We start from the raw sequence: 26,211 nt of genomic DNA on the forward strand, positions 1-26,211 counted from the left end.
AGTTATTTCGGTTCTTGTGACTTGGTATGAGTTTAAAATAAAGCTATTTTAATATAATATGGGGACAATATCCTATAAGTGAACAGTGTACGTTTAAGTCTTTAGAATTTGTTTTTAACTGGTAGCCCTCGAACAACTTAATGCTCTTAAAGTAGCCCTCAGCTGAAATAAGGTTGGTGACGCATCCACAATAAAGTGCGTAGCAGCCACAGTGACTAACTGGTCTGAGTAAAGTGCCCTGGATGCTTAGAACTAATACATAAAAATCAGGCTTTAAACCGGTCCCAAATTACATTTAGACATACAGAATAATACGGAGCCCTGGACAAAAAAATTGTGGGGGGGAAAAAAATGTATGTGTTTTTAAGAAATAAAAAAAACCTTCCCCCCCCCCCCTTTTTGCACTTCAAATTACCGTGGGGAAATGAGAAAAGGATCTAAAAAAATAAAAATAAAAAACCTTTTTTTTTTTTTCAACTTATGAGTATACACTGTGTTCCAAATTATTATGCACATTGGATTGTTGTGTCAAAAAGGTAAAAGAAAAAAACAATAATAATGAAACTCATGGATGGTATCGTGTCTTGGGGCTCTATGAATCACTGACATTAATCTCAAAGACCTGGGATGATTAGTTTTCAGGTGAAGGGAAAAACTACTGAAAAAGGGTGTTCCACTTTATTCAGCAGATCATCATTTTCAAGCAATATGGGAAAGAAAAAGGGTCTTTCTGCTGATGAAAGGTGTGAAATAGTTGAATGCCTTGGTCTAGGTATGAAAACCTTCGATATTTCATGAAAGATGAAGCATAATCATTGAGCTGATAAGAGATTTGTGGATGATTCAGATACACTCGGGTTTGTGCAGATAATGGCACAATATGGACGGTTTCTGCCAGACAAACACATCAGATTAAGAGAACAGATGCTACAAAGCAGCATACAGGTATTTGAAGCTGCTGGTGCCTCTGGAGTCTCCCAAACATCAAGGTGTAGGACCCTCCAGAGGCTGCAGTTGTGCATAAACCTTCTATCCGGCCTCCCCTAAACTGTTCATTGAAGCTGAAGCAGAAACGGCTGCAGTGGCTCAGAAATACATGAGACTCATTTTCACACAGTCTTGTTCACTGATGAGGCCGTGTAACCCTGGATGGTCAGATCAATGGAGTAGTGGACGGTTGGTGAATGGCCACAATGTCCCAACAAGGCTGTGACGTCAGTAAGGAGGGGGCGGAGTCATGTTTTGGGCCAGAATCATGGGGAGAGAGCTGGTCGGCCCCTTTAGGCCCTTTTATGATCCCTGAAGGTGTGAAAATGACCTTTGAAAAATATGTGGAGTTTCTGACTGACCACTGTCTTCTATGCTACAAAATGAAGAGCTGTGCTTTTCTGAACAAAATCCTCTTCATCATGACAACGCCCCATGTCCTGCTGTAAAGAAAACCTCTGCATCACTGGCTGCTATGGGCATAAAAGGAGAGAAACTCATGATGTGGACCCCCTCCTCCCCTGACCTCAGCCCTATTGAGAACCTTTGGAGCCTCAAAAAAAAAACTTCTATGAGGGTGGGAGGCAGTTTTCATCCAAACAGCAGCTCTGGGAGGCTTTTCTAACATCCTGCAAACAAATCCAAGCAGAAACTCTACAAAAACTCACAAGTTTAATGGATTTAAGAATTTTGAAGCTGCTCAAAGAAGCTCCTATGGTAAAATATAACTTGATCTGTTAATATTTTTTGGATTGAAATAGCTTTTGATTTCAGTAAATATGACCTCCTAATGCTACAAATACAACAAATGATCATTTTCAGTTAATTACAAGCTTTAAAATGTATTGAAACGATGAGTTGCATAATAATTTGGAACAGTGGATTTTGAAGTTTTTACTATATATATATTTTTTTTTTAAATACTGTTTTCACTAGGAAATTTTTTCCACCACATTTAAATGATCCTCGACCAGCTAAAGACTTGAACATTATGCTAACTCTCATTTGAGTTGACAGTTTAGAAAATCTTAGAAAAATGTCATTTGCATATTAACTTGGAACACAGTGTACAGGTGATGTTATTCCTGCTCCATCCTTTCGGTTGACGCACATCCTATGGTGCCTTTCAGGTCAGCTGCAGAATCGTCAGCTGGTACCACCGTTCACTGATGTTTCGCTCCCTAGCCAGTACATCTCCCGGTGGTGGGCAATGGCCCTCTTCAGCTTAGCTCCTGCGATCCCGACATCTCTGAGCAAGCGCAGCATGGATTTCCCCACAAACCTCCTGCTGCCTACCTCTACAGGGTAGATAGTTGCCGCCCACTCGGCCTCTCTGCATTCTGCTGCAAGCTGTATTTCAGCTTCTTGCCACCTGGATTCCCTCCTCCCACGGGACAGTTAGCTCTATGATAAAGACACTTTTCTGCTGCCTCGACCAAAGCACCGTGTTGGGCCTGAGTGTTGACTGTGTGATCTCTGATGAGAAGATCAGCTGTTTGCCAAGATCCACCATCAGCTCCCAGTCCTGACCTGGTGTAAGAACATGCGTTCTGGCTGCTTGTCCCTGGTGCCCTTGACTTGATTTCACTGGAGGCATGGTGTCTGAATCCTCCTGGTGTTGTTTGCATGTTTGCAGCTACTCTACAGGTCTTTAGCAACTCCGCCAGTTTACGCAGGACTTGGTTGTGTCTCCACCAGTAGCGACCTTGGGAAAGTGCCACCTTGCACCCTGCACTATTGCTTCCACACAGAGGGCACTTGTTCTCTGATGCAAACCAAAGGGCAAGATTCCGAGGGCATGGGAGCGTGTTGTACGGTGCCCTCAGTAGGAAGCTTGTCAGTAGGAAGCCTGTAGGAGATGCCAGCTGATGTTCCTGCTTGCGACAGTGTCCCATTTTGACCATGCCCCTTGGTTGCCTTGTGACACTGCCTTGATGTACAGCTGGTCATGCTCTGCCTGTGTGACTTCTTCGACCACCATGTCTTCCTTTGCTCCTTTGTGGCTTTAGACCAAAAAAGTGTCTTGTCCCGGGAACCCAATCCTGACCTACCACACCTAACCTTTCCCAGAACTTCTTTAACTTCTAACACCCCTCTTCTTCTGCTTCCCAGGAGTGTCCTGTGCAAACCTCTGTGTTTGCGCACCTCACGAGCAGGTCTTTTGCCTCTTTGATCTCTAGCACCAAGCAGGCTTTTTCTTGCCTGTATCCAACCTTGAGAGATCTCAGGGAAGCTGCAACGCATTCTTCCCATACAGCCCAGCATCTGAGAAACACTGAGGGAGCCCCAGCCACCTCCTGACGTAGTTGTTGGCTTTGCCCTCCATCTTGATAACGCTGATGGTGAAATCTCTGCCATTTTCAATGGCCACATCAGTCGCTGGAAGAGTATGGATTGATAGCACCACACCTAGTATTTGCCTGCGAGCATACTGCAGTCGATCTTGGCCAGCCCCTCTGCCAGCTGTTTCGACGCAAATGTTCTCATTTGTTTGTCTGACAGCTCTGCTGTGTACTCCCTTCCCAGGCTTCGAATGGGCTTCTCAACGAGGCGTGGTATCTCCTCGCTTCCAGTAAAGAAAACACATTTATCGTTTCTCCTTACTTTGGCAAGTGACCAACTCCTTGACTTGGAAGGTTTTATTTTAAGTCTTGCCCATTCTGTCAGCTCGTCGAGTCACTTCAACATCCTGGTTGTACATGTAGCCGTTTGTAGGATGGTTGTTGTGTCGTCCTTGTAACATCACAAGCCAGGCAATCTTTCCCCAGTGGGAGATCTCAAGCCCCTGGCAACTTGACGGGCCCCAATAAGGATGATTTCGAAAGCAGTGACAAACAGTATTGGTGATCCCATTGCAATGCCTACTTCCAGCTGTTGCCATCCTGTCGTAACCTCTTGCATTGTGCAGCATAGTTTGAAAGCACCACAATACTTATTTATCATGCTTTGGGGATTTTCAAAGAAGTCTAGGGCCAACTCAATCAACTTGTGTGGCACTGACCCGTAAGCGTTAGCCATGTCAAGCCATACTACATGCAAGTCTGCCTTCTCCCTTTTCGTTTGCTGGATTTGCTCCCAGATCGTTGTTGCATGCTCTATGCAACCTGGAGAGCCTGGGAGCCCTGCTTTCTGGCAACTTGTGTCTAGGTGGTTGTTCAATGTAAGGAAGTTTGCCATCCTTTTGGCCAGAACTGAGAAAAACACTTTCCCTTCGACGTTCAAGAGGGCAATGTTCCTAAACTGACTAATGTCCACATAATCTTGCTCCATGAAGACACCAATCACCCCGTTCCTCCATGCTACCCTCATGAGCTTCCACAAAATCCTCACGACCTGGGGACAGTTTTTATACATTTTGTATGGTAGCCCGGGGGCTGATGCAGACCTAGCTCGCCTAATCACTTCTCTGACTTCACTTAGTCTTGGACATGCTAAGTCGAATGGGGTAGCGGAGCTGCTGGACAAGGAACATAACCTGGTGAGCCTAGTGATGTCTCTCTGGCTGAGTCTGAGTGGACCATTCTCATATGTTGTTCTTGCTCCTCTCTTGAGACGTTCAGTGAACCACTTCGCATCTCGTCCAGCAGCCGTCGAGCATTCATAATTATCTTGGGAGAATGTATTTTAAAGATCATAAAAAAATCATAACTTTTTTTTATATATTAAAAAAATGTCTTGATTTTCACCCCCAGAATTTTTTCTTGTCTGATGTCACTTCCAGGGCTCCATAGTATAATCATGTCAACCATGACAAATTGTTCGCATTAATTACGTTTCTCGTTGTGGGTTATATTATGACAAACCGCGCAGCAAAACCCATGCTAACCGTCCATATCAAAAACCAATGGCGCGGCTAGGCAAAGCTATTAGAATGAATGAATGAAAGCTACACGCGAGCACGACTCACCAATTCTCACGTTTAGAAACACACTGTACTCCCTTCGACCGCCCAATGAGTCCGGTAGTTGGCTCCTATAGTTCGAGATTGATTGCATTTATTTTGAGGATTTTACATGTTAAATAAGCAGAAAATAATACCTGTACCTGCAGCAAACACTTATCCCACACATGCCCCTCTCGCTCGCCCCGTCACATGACCGTGTGACGTCATACGTATAGGTAAGCCTGCAATTATGAGAAAGAAGGATACTGAAGTGTTGACAGGATTTGACACCCAGGTTAAAAAAATGTTTGAGAAAAAATGTATTTGAGACAGATTCAAAAAGATTTCAGACTTTAAGTTAAAATGTAAAAATAAAGTAATGTAATGTGTTATGATGCGCGTTACTCCTGTGGTTCTCAAACATTACACATCAAGTACCACCTCCTAAAATGTTGAGCTAAGCAAAAGGCAGAGCCTAAATTCAAAATTCTGATCTAAAAGGGTCTAAAATGTCTACAAACCTGACTAACTAATGGTAAATTAAGTATAAACCGTGTCTAGCAACAACTTAAATTCCTTAATTTAGTATAAATTTAAATTTCTCCTGTACTCTAAATAAAGCGTATCTGTGTGAAATCATAATAACTATGTCTGCAATTTGATTCTTGTGGTATTCTTCGATTTGTCATTGTTTTGAGGTTCCATTTCTATTTAGATTTGGTTATAAATGGAATCTGTATAACTTCTTTTTTCTGTTGCACTCCCTCTGTGATGGTGGGAGGCAAATATTGAGAGTGTGTGTGTGTTGTTTTTTGTGGATGTGACTCCTTGAAAACGAGATGGTGCATCTCATAGGGCTGATTCTCCAACAAAAAGATGTCCATGAATTAATAAGAGTTTTCAAACAGTTTTGAAGTTGAAGAAACTAAAGTCATAGTTTTTATTCAGATTGCCTTTGTTGTTTCCGTGGCAACGCTCTGACCCACATCAGAGACTGAAACTGTAGGAAACATGAGTGACTTTTGTCCATAAAGGAGAGACTTCTTGCAGAGCGGCTCACACTGTGACCTCATCTTCATACACAGACTCGGCGCGGCTGGTCGGGGGGCGGGGCCTGTGTTCAGGATCTCTGCAGATCCAGGACCAGTCCTTGGGCCAGTCCTGGGCCGGGGTCTGTGAGGGGGCCTTGGACCGTCGCGGGGCAGAGGTGCTGTGCAGGGAGCTGGGCTGTGGGGCTCCTCTCCTCCAGGGGGCGCTCTCTCCTCTGGGGCAGACGTTCCACTGTGAGGGCCACGAGTCTAAGCTGATGGACTGTACCCGGACCAGGACCGGCCCAGAGACCTGCCCCACTCTCACCCTCACCTGTGCAGGTAAAGGGGCGGGGCCCGGGGCGGGGCCTGTAAGGGGGCGGGGCTCACCTGTGTTTGTGTCCAGAGCCGCTGAGGCTGGTGGGAGGGGCCAGTCGCTGTGAGGGGACGGTGGAGGCGGAGTTTAGAGGAGAGTGGAGACCAGTGTGGACCAATGACCTCTGGGACCTGGAGGCGGCGGCCGCCATGTGTCGGGACATGGACTGTGGCTCTGCTGTTAATACAGAAAAGAGATATGGGTCTGGCAGGAGGAAAGTGTGGAGCATCACCACTAACTGTGTGAAAAACGCTTCTGTGAGAGAATGTATTCTCAGTGGTGACTCGGATGAGTCCCGCCTCGTCTTCGTGGTGTGTTCAGGTACTGCACATTTAAATCTGAATCTCTTCTCTACATAAGCTACCCAGGCCCACCTTATCCAACAGGGCCATATTATATTGTAATTTGTTTGCTTACCTCTCAATCACATACTACGGTATCAACTGACCAACTGGCTATAATTTGTCATAGCATCACAAATTATAGCCAATCCAAGCACGTAGAAAGACGTAACTTATGTACGTAACGCATCTATTTGCTTATAACATTTCTGTTACAGAGTCTAGTGTTTGTTATGACTTATGTCAGCCTATCATAGGCACTGCCAGCGCGCATGCGCTTTGTACTCGAACTAACAGCAGCGCTGCTTGATAAAGTAACTCAAAACTTTACTAGTATCTACTCATTCATTCGCTACCATTCTGCACGAGACACAAACATGGTGTCAGAAGTGGTAACTACGCTTTATCATTAGTTTATACGCGGCGGAGGAGTTTGGAGAAGCCATGGAGGAAGACTATCGGTCGGCCTCGAGGAGATTCTGGCAAACCGTCCGGCGCCTCAGGAGGGGGAAGCAGTGCTTCACCAACACTGTTTACAGTGCGGGTGGGGGGCTGCTGACCTCGACTGGGGATGTCGTCGGGCGGTGGAAGGAGTACTTCGAGGACCTCCTCAATCCCGTCGTCACGTCTTCCAATGGGGAAGCAGAGGCTGGGAACTCGGAGGTGGGCTCGCCCATCACCGGGGCTGAAGTCACCGAGGTGGTGAGAAAGCTCCTCGGTGGCTCCGGGGGTGGATGAGATTCGTCCTGAGTACCTTAAGTCTCTGGATGTTGTAGGACTGTCTTGGCTGACACGTCTCTGCAACATCGCGTGGCGGTCGGGGACAGTGCCCCTGGATTGGCAGACCGGGGTGGTGGTCCCTCTCTTTAAGAAGGGGGTGTGTTCCAATTACAGAGGGATCACCCTCCTTAGCCTCCCCGGTAAAGTCTACTCCAGGGTGCTGGAGAGGAGGATCCGGCCGATAGTCGAACCTTGGATCCAGGAGGAACAATGCGGTTTTCGTCCTGGTCGTGGCACACTGGACCAGCTCTATACCCTTCATCGGGTGCTCGAGGGTTCGTGGGAGTTCGCCCAACCAGTCCACATGTGTTTTGTGGATCTGGAGAAAGCGTTCGACCGCGTCCCTCGTGGTGCCCTGTGGGGGGTGCTCCGGGAGTATGGGGTCCGGGTCCCTCGTGGTGCCCTGTGGGGGGTGCTCCGGGAGTATGGGGTCCGGGTCCCTCGTGGTGCCCTGTGGGGGGTGCTCCGGGAGTATGGGGTCCGGGTCCCTCGTGGTGCCCTGTGGGGGGTGCTCCGGGAGGATGGGGTCCGGGTCCCTCGTGGTGCCCTGTGGGGTGTGCTCCGGGAGTATGGGGTCCGGGGCCCTCGTGGTGCCCTGTGGGAGGTGCTCCGGGAGGATGGGGTCCGGGGCCCTCTGCTAAGGGCTGTCCGTTCCCTGTATGAGCAGCAGGAGCTTGGTTCGCATTGCCGGCAGTAAGTCAGACCTGTTCCTCAGGGCTGCCCTTTGTCACCAGTTCTGTTCATTACTTTTATGGACAGAGTTTCTAGGCGCAGCCAGGGGCCGGAGGGCGTCCGGTTTGGGAGCCTCAGAGTCTCATCTCTGCTGTTTGCGGATGATGTTGTTCTGTTGGACCTTCAGCTGCTCTGGTTTGCAGCTGAGTGTGTAGCGGCCGGGATGAGAATCAGCACCTCCAAATCTGAGGCCATGGTTCTCCTTCCCCTCTTCAGGTCGGTGGGGAGTCCTTACCTCGAGTGGAGGAGTTCAAGTATCTCGGGGTCTTGTTCACGAGTGAGGGACGGATGGAGCGTGAGATCGATAGACGGATCGGTGCGGCGTCAGCAGTGATGCGGTCGCTGTATCGGTCTGTCGTGGTGAAGAGGGAGCTGAGTCGGGGCAAAGCTCTCGATTTACCGATCGATCTACGTTCCCACCCTCACCTATGGTCATGAGATTTGGGTCATGACCGAAAGGACAAGATCGCGAATACAAGCGGCCGAAATGAGTTTCCTTCGCAGGGTGTCTGGGGGTGAGGAGCTCAGTTACCCGGGAGGAGCTCGGAGTAGAGTCGCTGCTCCTCCACGTCGAAAGGAGCAGCTGAGGTGGCTCGGGCATCTGTTCCGGATGCCTCCTGGTCGCCTCCCGTGGGAGGTGTTCCAGGCATGTCCTAGTGGGACAAGGCCTCGTGGAAGACCCAGGACACGGTGGTGGGACTATGTCTCCGAGCTGGCCTGGTGTCGCCTCGGGTCCAAGGCAAGGTACCTAACCTCTGGGAAACAGACTCCTTGAATCCATTTAAATTGTCAAAGTAAAGAGTTTTCAAATAGTTCTGAAGTTAAAGAAACTAAAGCAGGGTTCTAGACTGCGACCAAAATGCTCGCATATGCGACTATTTTTAGAGAATGTGCGAGTAAAAAAAATAAGTGGTAGCACATGTGCGAGCAAAAAAAAGAAAAATAAAGAAAGTCTAATAGGCTTTATGAGGAGTGCTGCAAATAACGTTATAAACAGCGTCTCCAGAGCACTCCTCTGAGAACACACACACACTGCACAAACACGCACACACCCAAGCTTCCACTATTATTGAAGAAGTCAGCTGGCAGTTTACGCTAAACGTTTTTGTCCAGGCAAGTGCCCCGCTCTCCCTGTTTGTCTAAGGGACAGGTGAAATACAGACAGCAACAGAAGCCACGTGTCCCGACATGAATTAACCTTATATTACTTTCTGCCAATGCGCACTTTCCGACAGCTTATTCCCCAAAGAAGTATCTATTTTCACTTTTATGTTCGCCTTTTGGGGCGGTAGCGCTGCAGCCGAGCGGCGAGATCACGAGGGCAGGTCAGAGAGAAGCACGAGCTCCAGAGGAGACAGGAGCGACTGGAGAGGAGGAGACAGGAGCGACTGGAGAGGAGGAGACAGGAGCAGAAAGAGCTCAGCGGTTTATGTTCCTACCTGAGCTCGCTCTGATCTCCTCGCGGTCAGAAAAAGCTTGTTTTAGAGCGCAAATGTAAAGCTAACGGAGAGCTGACGTAAAGCTAACAGAGAGCTAACGTAAAGCTAACATAAAGCTAACGTAAAGCTAGCAGCTGCTGTTATGACCCGCCCTCCCTCAGCCGCAGCAGATTCAGCTCCTGTATTTTATTTAGGCTTTAGGCTAAAACAGGTACTTTTTGCCTGTGATTAATACGGTCTTAATTGGCAGTAATACATAATTTTATAAGTGAATATCCTGCAAGTGACAGTGATATTGCAGATTTGGAAAGAAAGAGACAAATAATTGTCAAGGAAGATGAATAATAATGGATTGAAAACACAAAATTAAAGCAGAACAATGCAAAAAAATATATAATAAAACTATATAAAATCACTATTATTAATATGAAAAACTCAATTTTAAAAAGTTTTAACACTGTTTTAATCATTGTTAGGATCAATTATAAGTTATTTCGAACATGTTTATAATTGTCCTTGTTTTAATTTATTAAAATGGTGAATTTGATATTGTGTCTCAAGTCTGTGCGACCAAAATATTGTCTGTGCGACCAAATGAAAAAGTTGGTAGCACCAGCGCTACTAAAATAAAAGTTAGTCTTGAGCCCTGTAAAGTCATAGTTTTTATTCTGTTTGCCTTTGTTGTTTCCGTGGCGACGCTCTGACCCACATCAGAGACTCTGAAACTGTAGGAAACATGAGTGACTTTTGTCCATAAAGGAGAGACTTCCTGCAGAGCGGCTCACACTGTGACCTCATCTTCATACACAGACTCGGTGCGGCTGGTCGGGGGGCGGAGCCTGTGTTCAGGATCTCTGCAGATCCAGGACCAGTCCTTGGGCCAGTCCTGGGCCGGGGTCTGTGAGGGGGCCTTGGACCGTCGCGGGGCAGAGGTGCTGTGCAGGGAGCTGGGCTGTGGGGCTCCTCTCCTCCAGGGGGCGCTCTCTCCTCTGGGGCAGACGTTCCACTGTGAGGGCCACGAGTCTAAGCTGATGGACTGTAACCGGACCAGGACCGGCCCAGAGACCTGCCCCACTCTCACCCTCACCTGTGCAGGTAAAGGGGCGGGGCCAGGGGCGGGGTCTGTAAAGGGCGGGGCTCACCTGTGTTTGTGTCCAGAGCCGCTGAGGCTGGTGGGAGGGGCCAGTCGCTGTGAGGGGACGATGGAGGCGGAGTTTAGAGGAGAGTGGAGACGAGTGGTGACCTATGAATTTTATGACACCTCGACCTCTGACCTCTGGGGCCTGGAGGCGGCGGCTGCTGTGTGTCGGAGCCTGGACTGTGGCTCTGCTGTTTCTACAGAAGAGAGAGGAAGGTCTGTCTGGGGGCATGTGTGGCTCATCGGTACTGACGGTGTGAAGAAAGCTGCTGTGAGAGACTGCATAGTTGGTGGTTCCTCAGTTGGTTTCAGCCTCCTCCTGGTTTGTTCAGGTACTGCACATTTAAATCTGAATCTCTTCTTCTTCAGAGCTGCTCAGTGTCAGTTCATTGGATGTGGTGCTGCCCCCTAGAGGAGGACACAGAGTGTGCAGAACTAACACAGATAATCCTCTGCTCCCATTGGCCGAGGCAGGAGTACTCAGTTACTTTTACTCAAGTACTTTTATGTAGCTGTTTCCACTAACTGCATGTAGAGCATCACACAGTACTTTTACTTCTACAGTAGTTTATTTTGAAGTAACAGTACACATGTGAAACATAAGCCAGACTTTACTCCAACAGTTATTTAACAAAGTACTTCTTTACTTTTTCTCGAGTAACTGTTTGGGTCAGTACTAAATTCTACTTTGAGTGAAATCATTGTAAAGCAGCGTGACTCTTATTCCAGTGAATATTGTTGCTCCTGCCCATTGGTCAGTTTAGTCACATGACCATAAGTTCTGGACAGATCCACATCAGCCTTTGTCTCCTCAGATCTGCTGAAGGTCCCGGAGGTGTCTGTGTCTGAGGGGGTGTGGGCTCCGCGGGCAGAGGGCGAGCTCTGGGCGCCGCGGGCACAGGAGGGCGAGTGGGCGTCTCCGGGAGAGGGCGGGGCCTGGGTGCAGATGGGGGCACATTTCCAGGTCAAATGCTCCGTGGAGCCGCAGTACCCGGGAGGCTCCTTCCAGCTGCTCTCTCCCACTCTCAACCTCACCCTGCCGGCCGTCAATCACTCCGCCCACTTCCTGTTTACTGACGTGAGCCCCGCCCACAGAGGGAACTACACCTGTGTTTACCTCCTGCAGGTGTTCAACCACAGCTTCTCCTCCAACAGCTCCCTCCACATCCATCCAGGAGGTAAGGGGTACGGGGCGCCGTCTGGGACACAGTTTTATGGAGAACATACACTAGTTCTCCATAAAACAGCTCTTCTCACGGGACCATTGGCTGAGTCCCCGCCCTCTGAGTAAAAACAAAGCCGAGAATTACAATGGTTATGTTCGGGACGCACTCAACCCTCGAATCCATTTAAATTTTGAGTTTAAGATCCCCATTTCCATTAATTTATTTTTTCTTACAAACTGAATATGACTCATTTTAAAACCTGCAAATTCACTAACCTTCCTTGTTTGACAGAACATCGGCACAGCGCCACCTACTGTTTGTAGAGTGTGCTAAACACAGTTCTGCATGAACGATTGGCGTGCAAGTGTGTGTTTTTGTAATTACGACATTGTGAGGACCAGTTTGAGTTTTAACCAACAAAGTAAGGACATTTTTGTAAAGTGAGGACCTTTCGGGCGGTTCTCACTTATTTGAAGGACTGTTTGAGGGTCAAGATGTGGTTTTAGGGTTAGGGCTAAGGTTAGGGGCTTAGGGTTCAGGGTCAGGGTCTGGGTAGTGCATTATGACTATGAGTGTCCTCACTAAGATAGAATTTCAAACGTGTGTGTGTGTGTGTGATGTGGAGAAAACTTGTGTGTGTCACTAGCGGCACCAGGATAAATGCGTTAATTGTTAATTTGTTAATACATTTGTCCCAGTACGTTCTGGTTCGTCCCGGTTCAGTGACGTCTGTTGGATGTGTTCCAGGGTCTGACTTCCAGTTCCTCGTCCGAGCGCTGGTTCTTCTCCTGCTGATGCTGCTGAACTTCATCCCCTACGTCTTCTACCGCCAGGTACGAGCTCACGTCCTCACCCAGCTCCTCGCTTCCTCGTTACAAACTGGGCCGTGCACCTCGAGTTGGGAAATGGTGAACGTCATTAAAACCTTTTTCTGTTTATAACTTTCTTTTTTCTGTTGTGCGGTGACGTTTCAGGCCACCAGGGGGCGCAACATGACACAGAGAGCCAGGAGACGCAGAGCCAGCCCCGAAGAAGAACGCATTGACGTTGTTTTCGACCAGATGTGATCGACAGACTTCTCCCGCTCGCATTATCAGATAATAACATGCTTTTTTATTATTTCACAACATGATGAAAGGTGTTTGATTCATGTGGATTGTATCAAAAATGTCCGAGATATTCATTAACAAAATCAAGACTGTTTGAACAAGCTCATTTCCATCCGTCGTCCCCCATGTGCACTCGCAACTCCACAGAAAGGCCTCGTCCAGTTACCAGTTACCACCTCAATTTTAAACTGAGGGCTCTTTAGAATGTTTAAATGTAATTTGTAAAGACAAAGACACGCCTCTAAACATCCATATACGGGCATGACAGCACGGCCCACACGTATCAATGGAGTTTGAAGTAATTTTGCTTTTCGTCTTAAAGCAGCACTAAGTAACTCTTCCCCCTAGAGGCCACTTGTATAACCCCCACAGGGACTACGGGCAGGTGAAAGTATTGATGTTTCACGCAGAGATTTGTATCTGTTTTCCTCCCTTTACATCTTAGTTTTCATGTCCGATATAAAAATGATGTTTATTTTATGATGTTTTGTCTGCGAGGTGGGGGCGACCCGGAAGTAGAAAGGCCGTCTTTCCCGCGGGTTTTCATTCATAAATATTGACAGATTTTACATCCACGTGTCCTGCTAAGGGGCCCCGTGATGACGCTTTCACCCAAATATGGTGTTTTTCCTCCTACGAGACGCTGGAGCGGAAAAGTGGAAGAACGGGCCGAGCATGCGCACTCGCTACAAAACTTCAGGGCTGGTTTTCTCTGAATGAGAGAAGCCGCACTCGGGCAGAGCCTGAGCCCTTATAGAAGCTCCCACAGACTCCAAACTTTACAGTCTGAGACACAACAAGGTTTAGAAGGTTTTTTGAGAGGGATTTTTTAATATCTAATTCCTAGCCTGATTTATTCAGCTTTGAAACCAAAAAAACAGGCGGAATTTGAGTTTTTACAGATTTTTTCACTGATGATTAGTTTATTGAAAAACTAAACAAAATATCCAAAATCCCCCTGAAAAAATCTTAGTTACTAATATGTCAATAAAATAAAACCATAAAGTTTAATCTGGCTCAATTCATTATTTTGATTTCGTCGGCCAAAATATAGGCAATTTTGGCCATTTTAATGCTCAAAATGCCTTATTTTGTGAAAACTTAAAATGACAGAAATCTAATGTTCAGCAAAAGTTTCAAATTGAAATCTCTACATTTATTTTTTCCCTGTTCACCTGCAGTGTCTCGCCTTAGGGTAAACACGTTACTTAGTGCTGCTTTAATGAAGTAAATGAATTCAGTTAATTTTACACTGTCATTGTTCCACTGTCTGTGTTCAGTTGTCTCTGTTCATGTCTTTATCCTGTGCTGTTTGTAAATGTCTGTGCTGCTTCTGTGAGTCTGTGTAAATAGGTTGAGAACCACTGATATCGTGTATAGTTTGTGTGTCTGTGTGTGACATCGACCTGCCAGGGGGTCTGCAGATGGACATTAGCCTAATGCTATAATCTGGCATATTTACATTTATTTTAAATGTTCATTAATATGTATTGTTTCCCCTTTCTCTTAAATTAAAGGGACCATACGGAGTTTAAAAATGTAAAGTATTCTCCTCCCCCACATGTTCCTCCATGTCCTCATGTGTAGAATGAGCTCAGATTCACCACAACGGCCTCTGAAATCCTGCACTGTCACTCAGAAAGTTTTACTTCGGGTCTGAAGTGCCGTCATGCACGAGCTTAATACAGAAGCTGCAGTTACACATGTGACCTGAGGTGGCAGCAGTGAGCATACAATGGCTAACTTGCATCTAGCCCCTTTAAATTAAAAGGAAAAAAAAAAAGTTACTTTTAATTCATTAAGTAATTTTATTCTCGTGTGACAACCAGCCCCGGTCTCCCCTCCAGGTCAGACACAGCCCAAGATCAAAGTGCGATAGACGGACAGATGTTGTAAAGTTGTAAAAACGTTTGATAAAGAGTTTATTTGTTTTTGAAAAGTGTTTATTTTGAGCGACACTTCATCTTTTTCGAGACAGAAGAAACAGTCATGATGTTAATCCTGAGTTTTATACTTTTAAAATGTTTTATATTTGGCATCTTTTACTAATGATGATGTATTTTCTGCTGTAAACGCTTTGGTGAAAGATGAAACGTTAAAGGAGATGAACAATAGAAAGATCGATCGATGGTTTCACTGATTCTGCTCCTTTTATAATATTACTTTTGAGTGTTGATTCATGTATTAGACAAAAAAAACAATAAAACTGAATAAAATCTGTTGTTCAGATTTCCATTCAAGAAAATCCCTCCAGAGTGATGAGTCGTCTGTTACACTTCAGTCGCAGATCAGAACCACATGTAAAACCTGCATTTCCCTTTGGTCCGCTTTGTTTGCTGTGAACATGTTTGATCGAGCAGTTCCAAACACATCGCTCTGTCCTGTGAATCGCTCGAGCAGTTAATGTTCACATTCTCAGAGCTCACAGACATGACCCGCCTGGAGCTTTAGACACGTTTAATCTGAATGTAGATGAGATGGACAGTCTTTATCAGGAGGCAAAGTGAAGCTCTGGACCAGCGGTGCTCAAACCTTTTGTCTCTGAGGCCAAAATGAAAAAGTGCCAGTGTCACGGGCCAAACTCGGCGATGTCAGTGTGAAACACATATAACTGTAAACAATAATAATTACTTTATCTTATTTTTCGATATATATTTGTTAACTATGGCAAAAGCCTAGTTTTAGTGATAATCAAAAACTGTAGCAAAACGTGAACAACAGCAACACCTGTATCTACAGCACCTGCAGTGACTTTACCTCATTCATTTGTTAACTCAAAGAAAAAGACACATTAGATCATTCTTAACCCCTTAACTCCCGCCTGAACCGAGCACATTTTCTCCAGTTTGGCTTTACCCCAATCCAAAAGCTTCTGGAAAAAAGTTATGGAAATGTGACAAAAAAGTGATGAAAAATTGTTGAAAAAATGACAAAAATGTGACAAAAAAGTGAGAAAACATTGACAAAAAGTGATGAAAAATTGTTGAAAAAATGACAAAAATGTGACCAAAATTTGATAAAAATGTGACCAAAAAATGACAAAAATGTGACAAAAAAATGACCAAAAAATGTGACAAAAAATGGCAAAAATGTGACAAAAATTTGATAAAAATGAGACCAAAAAATGACAAAAAATGTGACAAAAATGTGACAAAAAATAACAAAAATGTGACAAAAAAATGACAAAAAAATGTGACAAAAAATGGCAAAAATGTGACAAAAAATTGATAAAAAATGAGACCAAAAAATGACAAAAAATGTGACAAAAAATGTGACAAAAAATGGCAAAAATGTGACAAAAATTTGATAAAAATGAGACCAAAAAATGACAAAAAATGTGACAAAAAATATGACAAAAAATGGCAAAAATGTGACAAAAATTTGATAAAAATGAGACCAAAAAATGACAAAAAATGTGACAAAAAAATGACAAAAATGTGACAAAAAAATTACAAAAATGTGACAAAACATGACAAAAAAATGACACAAATTTGATTAAAAAAACGAAAAAAAATGACAAAAATGCGGAAAAAAATGTGACAAAAAAAAAAGACAAAAAAAGTTACAAAAATGAGTTGAATACCCAACAAAAAAATGATGGAAAAAAAAAAAAATGACGTGAGGAAAAAGATCCATTTAGATGAGTTTTGTAGGTCTTAGCTTTCAAATGAGGCGTTACACTGGCCTACAGGATTTGGGTAAAGCTGAACTGGAGAAAATGCTCTCGGTTCAGGCGGGAGTTAAGAGGTTAAAGTGTCAGTTCAGCATAAATCCTTTTAAAAGTCATTTTTGAACACGTACCTTTGCTGATGTCAACAACCTTTGCAATAAAAGTTGGAAATGTGCTACAACAATCTGAATAATAAACACCAAGACGCCACAACAGTGTTTCCTTCACTTTGCGAAAGGAGTGAAACAGCGCCCCCAATTTGACACCGTTTTTGTCACTTTTTGTCACATGTTCAGATTTTTCCAGCATTTTTTATCATATTTTGTGACATTTTTGCCACTTTTTCATCATTTTTTCATCAATTTTTTTTTTTTCTTCGTAATTTTTTTGTCATTTTTTGTCCATTTTTTTGTCCATTTTTTGCCACTTTTTCATCATTTTTTTGTCCATTTTTGTTTTATTTTTCGTAATTTTTTGTCACTTTTTGTCAGTTTTTTTGTCACTTTTTTATGTCATATTTTTGTGACATTTTTGACACTTTTTCATCATTTTTTTGTAATTTTTTTTTTTTAAATTCATAATTCATCATTTTTTAGTCATTTTTTGTCCATTTTTGTCCATTTTTTGCCACTTGATCATTTTTTGTCCATTTTTTTTTTTTTCGTAATTTTTTGTCACTTTTTGTCCATTTTTTATGTCATATTTTTGTGACATTTTTGCCACTTTTTCATCATTTTTTGATCAATTTTTTTTTTTTTTTTTCGTAATTTTTTGTCCATTTTTTTGTCTTTTTTTTTTTTTTAATTTTTTGTCACTTTTTGTCCATTTTTTATGCCATATTTTTGTGACATTTTTGACACTTTTTCATCATTTTTTCGTAATTGTTTTTCTTTAAATTCATCATTTTTTTTGGTCATTTTTTGTCAATTTTTTGCCACTTGTTCATAATTTTTTGTCCATTTTTTTTTTATTTTTCGTAATTTTTTGTCACTTTTTGTCCATTTTTTATGCCATATTTTTGTGACATTTTTGACACTTTTTCATCATTTTTTCGTAATTGTTTTTCTTTAAATTCATCATTTTTTTTGGTCATTTTTTGTCAATTTTTTGCCACTTGTTCATAATTTTTTGTCCATTTTTTTTTTATTTTTCGTAATTTTTTGTCACTTTTTGTCCATTTTTTATGTCATATTTTTGTGACATTTTTGCCACTTTTTCATCATTTTTTCGTAAATTAAAAAAAAAAAATCAGCATTTTTTTTGGTCATTTTTTGTCATTTTTTTTTGTCATTTTTTGTCGGGAAAATAAGGTTCGCCCTGTCCGGTTCGTCCTGTCGGTGCTTATTCGATACATTATCCCTTACTTATATAACATAGGCTAGTACATTCTCCTTACATACAAATGAGTTCATTCTATAATGTACAGGTTTATGTCTGGGCAAAGATCTACATTTTCTTTGACCACTAGAGGGCAGCAGATTGAAGGTAAAAACAATGTGTGACATGTGGCCATTCAGAGAGACACAAAGTTCATTTTGGAAACTACTGTAGCGCTGAATTTGATAATAATAATAATGATCTGATTGTTCAACTTGGCAGCCCTAGTTAGTAGATCGGGATTAAGTTTACTTAAAGGGACTGCACGGAGTTTAAAAATGTAAATACAGTGAACAGGACATACAACAGAAAAACACTGCTTGAGCTTATGATGAAAAATGTAAATGACAACGTTTTGTCCTACAATCCTACTACGAATGAAATGTACTTTAAACCTCATTTTACCTTCGAGTTACCTTTTAAACGTAGGAAAAATAACAAGACACAAACACAGTAAATTTAAACTCATTTTTGAACTTTTTTGTCATTTTTTGAATCAATTTTTTGTCTATTTTTTGTCTTTTTTTTGGTCTTTTTTTCATATTTTTTGGCACATTTTTTGTCATTTTTGTCACATTTTTTGTCACATTTTTTGTCATTTTTGTCACATTTTTTGTCATTTTTGTCACATTTTTTGTCACATTTTTTGTCACATTTTTTGTCACATTTTTTGTCACATTTTTTGTCACATTTTTTGTCAGTTTTCTCACTTTTTTGTTACATCTTCATTATTGTTTTGTCTCAATTTGGTTGCTTTTTTCCAGAAACTTTTGGATTGGGGGAAAAAGCCAAACTGGAGAAAATGTTCTCGGTTCAGGTGGGAGTTAAGGGGTTAAAAACTTAAAAAGGCTTCACTCGCTCGGCCATTCAGAATAACACGTCCTTTCAGGCGACGCTGCAGCTGAAAATTATGTATTTTATAAAGTGCTCGATATTGACACTTTAGCCAGTTTTCTAGCTAACGTCTTAGATTTAATGTCAGAGTTCAAAAAGAGACAAAACTTACCCATTATGATGTTTTGTCCAACAGCGAGCCGGAGATGTCCAGGAAGTAACATCACGATGCCTCTTCCCCCACATGAATTTATTCCAAATAACATATTTTGTAACAACACTTGCGCGGGTATTTTACAAGAAACAAACAATGCTTGAAAATACGACAAAATTACTTTTATAATGTTGCAGTTTATAACATTTTAGACACATTTTCAATTTCACCTTGTATGTTTCATGTCCGTGAGTTAGCATATCGCTGATTAGCCGGCGCCGTGATGTTAAACTCTTAATAGTTGACTTTCTCAAAAAGTCAATGCTATTAATACATGGGATTTTTATGTTGGACCCCGACACGTGACCGGGAGTAAAACTCCCCTTGCTTTGAGACTTGGAATAAAGTCTTTAACTCCGTAACTGCGTCAGCTTGGGCTGAATCCAGCTCTGTGGTTCTAAAGCGACCGCAAAGTCAGACGCAGGTGGAAAAAGCACGTCTGAGATCCATCTAGTTTAACTGCGAGCCTTCGTCCTAGAACTACATTACCCAGGATGCTCGGGAGTCCCATGATCTACTACGAGGCTTTTGATTGGTGGAGCTTCACGTTCCCACACGTGTTTATTTATTGTAATGTAGACGACATATTATAAACAATGTATTCAAACATAATGCAGGCAGAGAGTGGACGTTTTATCCAGATCTAACACTGAGAGGAAGAAAAACGTCAAAAAAATGTTCCCAACGATCCAATTCAACGAACCACCATCATTTTTAGCAAAAAAAGACAAAAATCCAGCAAAAAAAGACAAAAATCCTGCAAAAAAAGTGACAAAAGAGCAGCAAAAAAGTAATAAAAAAAGCGACAAAGAAACATGAGGGAAATAAAAAGTGACCAAAAAAGTGACCAAAAAAGTGACCAAAAAAGTGACCAAAATGACAAAAATTCAACAAAAAAATGACAAAAATCCAGCACAAAAAAGACAAAAATCCAACAACACAATGACAAAAATCCAGCAAAAAAAAGACAAAAATCCTGCAAAAAAAGACAAAAATTCAGCAAAAAAAATGACAAAAATCCAACAAAAAAGTGACAAAAATCCAGCAAAAAATGACAAAAATCCAACAACAAAATGACAAAAATCAAGCAGAAAAATGAAAAAATCCAGCAAAAAAAATGACAAAAATTCAACAAAAAAATGACAAAAATCCAGCACAAAAAGACAAAAATCCAGCAAAAAAAAAGTGACAAAAGAGCAGCAAAAAAGTAATGAAAAAGCGACAAAGACACATAAGGGAAATAAAAAGTGACGACAATGGCAAAGAGAAGGGAATGCATTTGGTTTTGGCGGGTGGTAAGAGGCTTTTGAGATGCTAACAACACATTTCAATGAGCAGCTGAGCTAAGCGCTAATCAGTGATAAATGTGGGAGAGTGAGGACGTCAAAATCCTCACTTTCCCACATAAAAAAAACATGAACCAACGTGAGGCAAAGAGCGTTATCATATCATATGTGTTTCCAATGATGCCTCTAAATGAGTGTGTTTTCCCGGCCGTTAGGCTGGTACTCACGGCAGCCGGACACGTGACCAGGTCCATGTTCGTAATGGCGCCACGGCCGCTTCAGCAGCTTCACCGGAGCAGCTCAGCCTCGGTCCAGACGAGGACCCTGAAGACCTGCATCCACAGCAGGTCCAGGGACAGTCCGTGGTCCGCTGTGCATTTAAAACACTCTCTTTAATCACAATCATTATTTAAATCTCCGCGCTCTACATACCGGAGTTAAAATAAAAGGCTAGCGTTAGCGTTAGCATGCTAAGACGCTAGGCGCGATTAGCATTAAACATTTTCTGCACAAACAAGTCCGCCTGAGCTCATAAAAAACACACACATCCAGTCCTGACCTCACTCGGGGTTTCCAGAGTCCAGAAGAACCGGTGAGCTCTGCGTCCACACGCTTTAGAGGCGGTTTTTACCGGATTGGCTCAGTCACGTCAGCTTCCTTCACCGTCAGGCCCGGGGAGGATGAAGCCGCAGACCCGGAGCCGCAGCGGATCCAGAACAGCCACGAGGAGGGCAGATGTTCGGTTTGGAAGAACACGTTAGAAATGAGTCGCTTTAGCCTGTTTTTAAACCTCTTAACTCCCGCCTTAACCGAGCACATTTACTCCATGTTCAGCTTTCCCCAAATCTGAAAGCTTCTAGACTGGAGAGTTCACAGTCTGTAGGCCTCTATGCCTTATTTGTAAGCTGGACTGTTATCACGGTGTCACTTTTTTTCTCTATTTCACATTTTTGCAGCTTTTCTGTTGGGTTTTAGTTGCTTTTTTCACATGTTTCTATTTATTTATTTTTACCATTTTTTCCCTGCTTTTTAGACACATTTTTTTTGCTTTTTTAACCATTTTTTTCTGCTTTTTAGACCAGTTTTTTGTGCTTTTTAACCAGATTTTGGTGCTTTCTTGTAAGTGTTTTATGGCGTTTTTGTAACGTTTTTGTTTCTTTTTCCTCCTTGTTTACGTCTCGTTTTCATCTCTATTTTGGCGCTTATTTTTAAGAAGCTTTTAGATTTGGGTAAAGCCAAACTGGAGAAAATGTTCAGGTGGGAGTTAAGCGGTTAATTTGTTTAGCTAATTACATGTCATTCTAAAATATATGTATATGTTTCTTGGTTTGTTTTACTTTCTTAAAGCCACACCGCGGAGAATTTACCCCAATAAATAAGATTGAAAGACAAGCATTTATTTTATGACGGATATTTTCGTCATTGAAAAATACCTTAAATGCACAAACAAACATTTATGAGACTCACCTCTTTCTTGTCAAAAAAATATATATAATTAGCCTGCTCAAGTAAGAGTTGAACAAAATAGTAGTAGAGACGGAGTACTGACTGATGTTTGTATTGTCGTGTATGTATGTACTTTTTTTTACATGTGTTATAAATGATTTGATCTGAGTGTAAAAGACTGATTTACCATTTAGTTGTGGCATAAATTATGAAAAACAAAACATAAAATTATGTAAAAATCCTATATTTCCAAAGGCCAGAAAATGATGCACACGCACTCGCATGAACCTTTACTCTCTGTGAAACGAGTCACTTTATTAAGTAGTACAGTATTACACGGATAGAAGTAAAAAAGTACCACATATTGAAACCAAATACTGCTGCTCTGGTTACAAACTGTGGTTTATTTGTAGTTTTTGGGTGAGGCTGTTCCCTCAGAGACCTGACGTGCCCCGGGAATCGAACCCCAGACCTCGCTGTGAGGTGAAAGTGCCCATGTCAGAGACGAAGATATACAGAGCAACGCATTCCACACATACGACCGACACGCCTCACATGCCTCAGTGCAGAGGAACATGCAACACATGACCAGGCCCGACCCCGACCAGGAGAGAGACCCTCACAATCACATACATGACCAAAGACACGCCACACATGCCTCAGTGCAGAGTAACATCATCCACACTAACCAAACACATGACCAGGCCCGACCCCGACCATGAGAGAGACCCTCACAATCACATACATGACCAAGAACACGCCACACATGCCTCAGTGCGGAGAAACATCATCCACACTAACCAAACACATGACCAGGCCCGACCCCGACCACGAGAGAGACCTCACAATCACATACATGACCAAAGACACGCCTCACATGCCTCAGTGCGGAGTAACATGCAACACATGACCAGGCCCGACCCCGACCACGAGAGAGACCTCACAATCACATACATGACCAGAGACACGCCACACATGCCTCAGTGCAGAGTAACATCATCCACACTAACCAAACACATGACCAGGCCCGACCCCGACCACGAGAGAGACCCTCACAATCACATACATGACCAGAGACACGCCACACATGCCTCAGCACATGGTAACCTCATCCACACCAACCAAACACGAGAGAGACCCTCACAATCACATACATGACCAAGAACACGCCACACATGCCTCAGTGCGGAGAAACATCATCCACATACACACTAACACGTGACCAGGACTCTGCTCCAGACGTTGGACTTTCCACTAAACCTTCTTCTTCTTCTCTAAGTCAGTATTGGACACAGGCTCGTCATTCTGACCTCCACGTGTTTGTCTTAACATGCTCAACCTTGTCCTAATCTTATCCTATTTTCATTTTTGCATTATTCTAAAAACAAAGCTGGCGCTAAACGCTATGGGGGAAAGTCTTGCTCCTCAGTCTATGAGCAAAACCTTAACCTTAAAAATACAAGACTTTTCACTGGAGACAAACTTACTATAGATACAGACGCATCTCGTCATAGAAGGGGGCGTGGCTTCACTGAGGGGAAAAATAGAATCTTTAGAGAAACACAACTTTCCACTCTTTTTATCCATTTTCTGGTGGAATATGAATTTATTTATCACTTAAGTAAAGTCAAACCCCGTGAGCTGCCACCTTAACGTGGGGTTGTTTGAGCCCGAATGATCCGAGGAGCTCTGTTGTCTGGGGCTTTATGCCCCTGGTAGGGTCTCCCATGGCAAACAGGTCCGAGGTGACGGGTCAGATGAAGAGCAGCTCACAAGACTTCTATGGACAGTATAATATCAAGGACCGAGACGCCGCCCGGCATGGCGCAGCCGGGGCCCCACCCTGGAGCCAGACCTGGGGTTGGGGGTCGAACTCGAGCGTCTGGTGGCCGGGTCTCTGCCCACGGGGCCCGGCCGGGCATAGCCCGAAGGGACGACGTGGGCCCGCCCTCCTGTGGACCCACCACCCACAGAGGGATCCGTAAGGGTCGGGTGCGGAGAGGACTGGGTGGCAGTCAGAGGCAGGTGCCTCGGCGACCTGGTCCGCATGCACAGCTTCTGGCGTTCGGGACATGGAACGTCACCTCGCTGGGGGGGAGGAGCCTGAGCTTGTGCGGGAGGTTGAGAGATACCGACTAGATATAGTCGGGCTCACCTCCACGCACAGCTTGGGTTCCGGATCCCAACTCCTGGAGAGAGGCTGGACTCTCCATGTTTCTGGAGTTGCCCACGGGCGGAGGCGGCGGGCTGGGTACTCTGCACATCGGTGCAGAGTACCCAGCTTTCTTGGAGTCCCTGTTAGGGGTACTAGATAGTGCTCCGACTGGGGACTCGATTGTTCTGCTGGGGGACTTCAACGCCCATGTGGGCAACGACAGTGAGACCTGGGAGGGAGTGATTGGGAAGAACGGCCTCCCCGATCTGAACCCGAGTGGTGTTCTGTTATTGGACTTCTGTGCTAGTCGCAGTTTGTCCATAACGAACACCATGTTCGAGCACAAGGGTGTCCATAAGTGCACGTGGCACCAGGACACCCTAGGTAGGAGGTCGATGATCGACTTTGTAGTTGTGTCGTCTGACCTCCGGCCGCGTGTCTCGGACACTCGGGTGAAGAGAGGGGCTGAGCTGTCAACTGATCACCACCTGGTGGTGAGCTGGATCCGCTGGCAGGGGAGGAAGCCGGTCAGACCTGGGAGGCCCAAGCGTGTTGTGAGGGTCTGCTGGGAATGTCTGGTGGATCCCTCTGTCAGTGGGGTCTTCAACTCCCACCTCCGGAAGAGCTTCATCCAGATTCCGGGGGAGGCGGGGGACATGGAGTCAGAGTGGACTCTGTTCTCCTCCTCCATTGTCGATGCGGCTGCTCGTAGTTGTGGCCGTAAGGTCTCTGGTGCCTGTCGCGGCGGCAATCCCCGAACCCGGTGGTGGCGCCCGGAAGTAAGGGATGCCGTCAAGCTGAAGAAGGAGTCCTACCTGGCCTTGTTGGCTTGTGGGACTCCTGAGGCAGCTGAGAGGTACCGGCAGGCCAAGCGTGCTGCAGCTCGTGCGGTCGCAGAGGCTAAAACTCGGGTCTGGGAGGAGTTCGGGGAGGCCATGGAGGAGGACTATCGGTCGGCCTCGAAGAGATTCTGGCAAACCGTCCGGCGCCTCAGGAGGGGGAAGCAGTGCTTCACCAACACTGTTTGCAGGGGACTCGGAGGTGGGCTCGCCCATCACCGGGGCTGAAGTCACCGAGGTGGTGAGAAAGCTCCTTGGTGGCTCCGGGGGTGGATGAGATTCACCCTGAGTACCTTAAGTCTCTGGATGTTGTAGGACTGTCTTGGCTGACACGTCTCTGCAGCATCGCGTGGCGGTCGGGGACAGTGCCCCTGGATTGGCAGACCGGGGTGGTGGTCCCTCTCTTTAAAAAGGGGGATCGGAGGGTGTGTTCCAATTACAGAGGAATCACCCTCCTCAGCCTCCCCGGTAAGGTCTACTCCAGGGTGCTGGAGAGGAGGATCCGGCCGATAGTTGAACCTTGGATCCAGGAGGAACAATGCGGTTTTCGTCCTGGTCGTGGCACACTGGACCAACTCTATACCCTTCATCGGGTGCTCGAGGGTTCGTGGGAGTTCGCCCAACCAGTCCACATGTGTTTTGTGGATCTGGAGAAAGCGTTCGACCGTGTCCCTCGTGGTGCCCTGTGGGGGGTGCTCCGGGAGTATGGGGTCCGGGGCCTTCGTGGTGCCCTGTGGGGGGGGTGCTCCTACAAAATGTCAGGATGAAGATGTGAAGTAGTTTTTGGTCCAGCCATTCCTGGATCTGTGAGACTTCTCTGGTGAAGCTCAGTGTCCTTCAGGAGAGAGAAACTAAATATAAATAACTCTGTGTCACTCACTTACTGTGAGGCCAGAGACACAGGACTCTGAGACAGGAGCAAAACCGGAGTTGAAGTTGCAAAATAAATGTGTCGGTCCTGAATGTCAACCTTGAAAGGAGAACGATTTCCTGATTAACCCTAGAACACTATTGCCGGGTGTTTTTCACCCGAGCAAATCCATACGTAATTTCATCATCTGAGTTTGTCTGAGTGTCCTGGGTCTCTGAGCTCCGGCTTTGTCTCTGACATCTCTGATGGCCTGGGTGTTTCTCCTACAGCCTCATGTTTCCATAGTGATGAAGGTCGGGGGGGGTTAGTGTGTTTAATCAGGCTCTTGTTCCCTTTCAAGGTTGACATTCAGGACTAACACATTTAGTTCTTTGCTTTCACATACATGGATTTGCTCGGGTATAATAGTGTTCTAGGGTTAAACATATTCATATCCTCCCCCTCAGCTTGGCCACGCCCCCTCGTATGATGCGTCCGTGGTCGTCAACTTCAATGAAAACTAAAATGTTGAAGCTCGTGTTGCTCAGTCCTCGTAGAATG

At 44.5% G+C, this 26,211-nt stretch overlaps 1 protein-coding gene across 1 annotated transcript; it reads left to right on the forward strand.

Annotated features, from left to right (window-relative positions):
* Window positions 1–10,768: 10,768 nt before the first annotated feature.
* On the forward strand, window positions 10,769–12,937 carry LOC306969159 (uncharacterized protein; the record flags this gene model as incomplete). Its single annotated transcript, XM_079564759.1, has 4 exons — window positions 10,769–10,949; window positions 11,577–11,882; window positions 12,618–12,703; window positions 12,845–12,937. 4 exons carry the CDS (start codon window positions 10,769–10,771, stop codon window positions 12,935–12,937), a joined length of 666 nt encoding a protein of 221 aa, XP_079420885.1.
* Between the last annotated feature and the right edge of the window lie 13,274 nt (window positions 12,938–26,211).

The sequence above is a fragment of the Gobius niger genome, assembly GCF_951799975.1.
Source record: "Gobius niger genome assembly, chromosome: 10".
Classification (NCBI taxonomy): domain Eukaryota; kingdom Metazoa; phylum Chordata; class Actinopteri; order Gobiiformes; family Gobiidae; genus Gobius; species Gobius niger.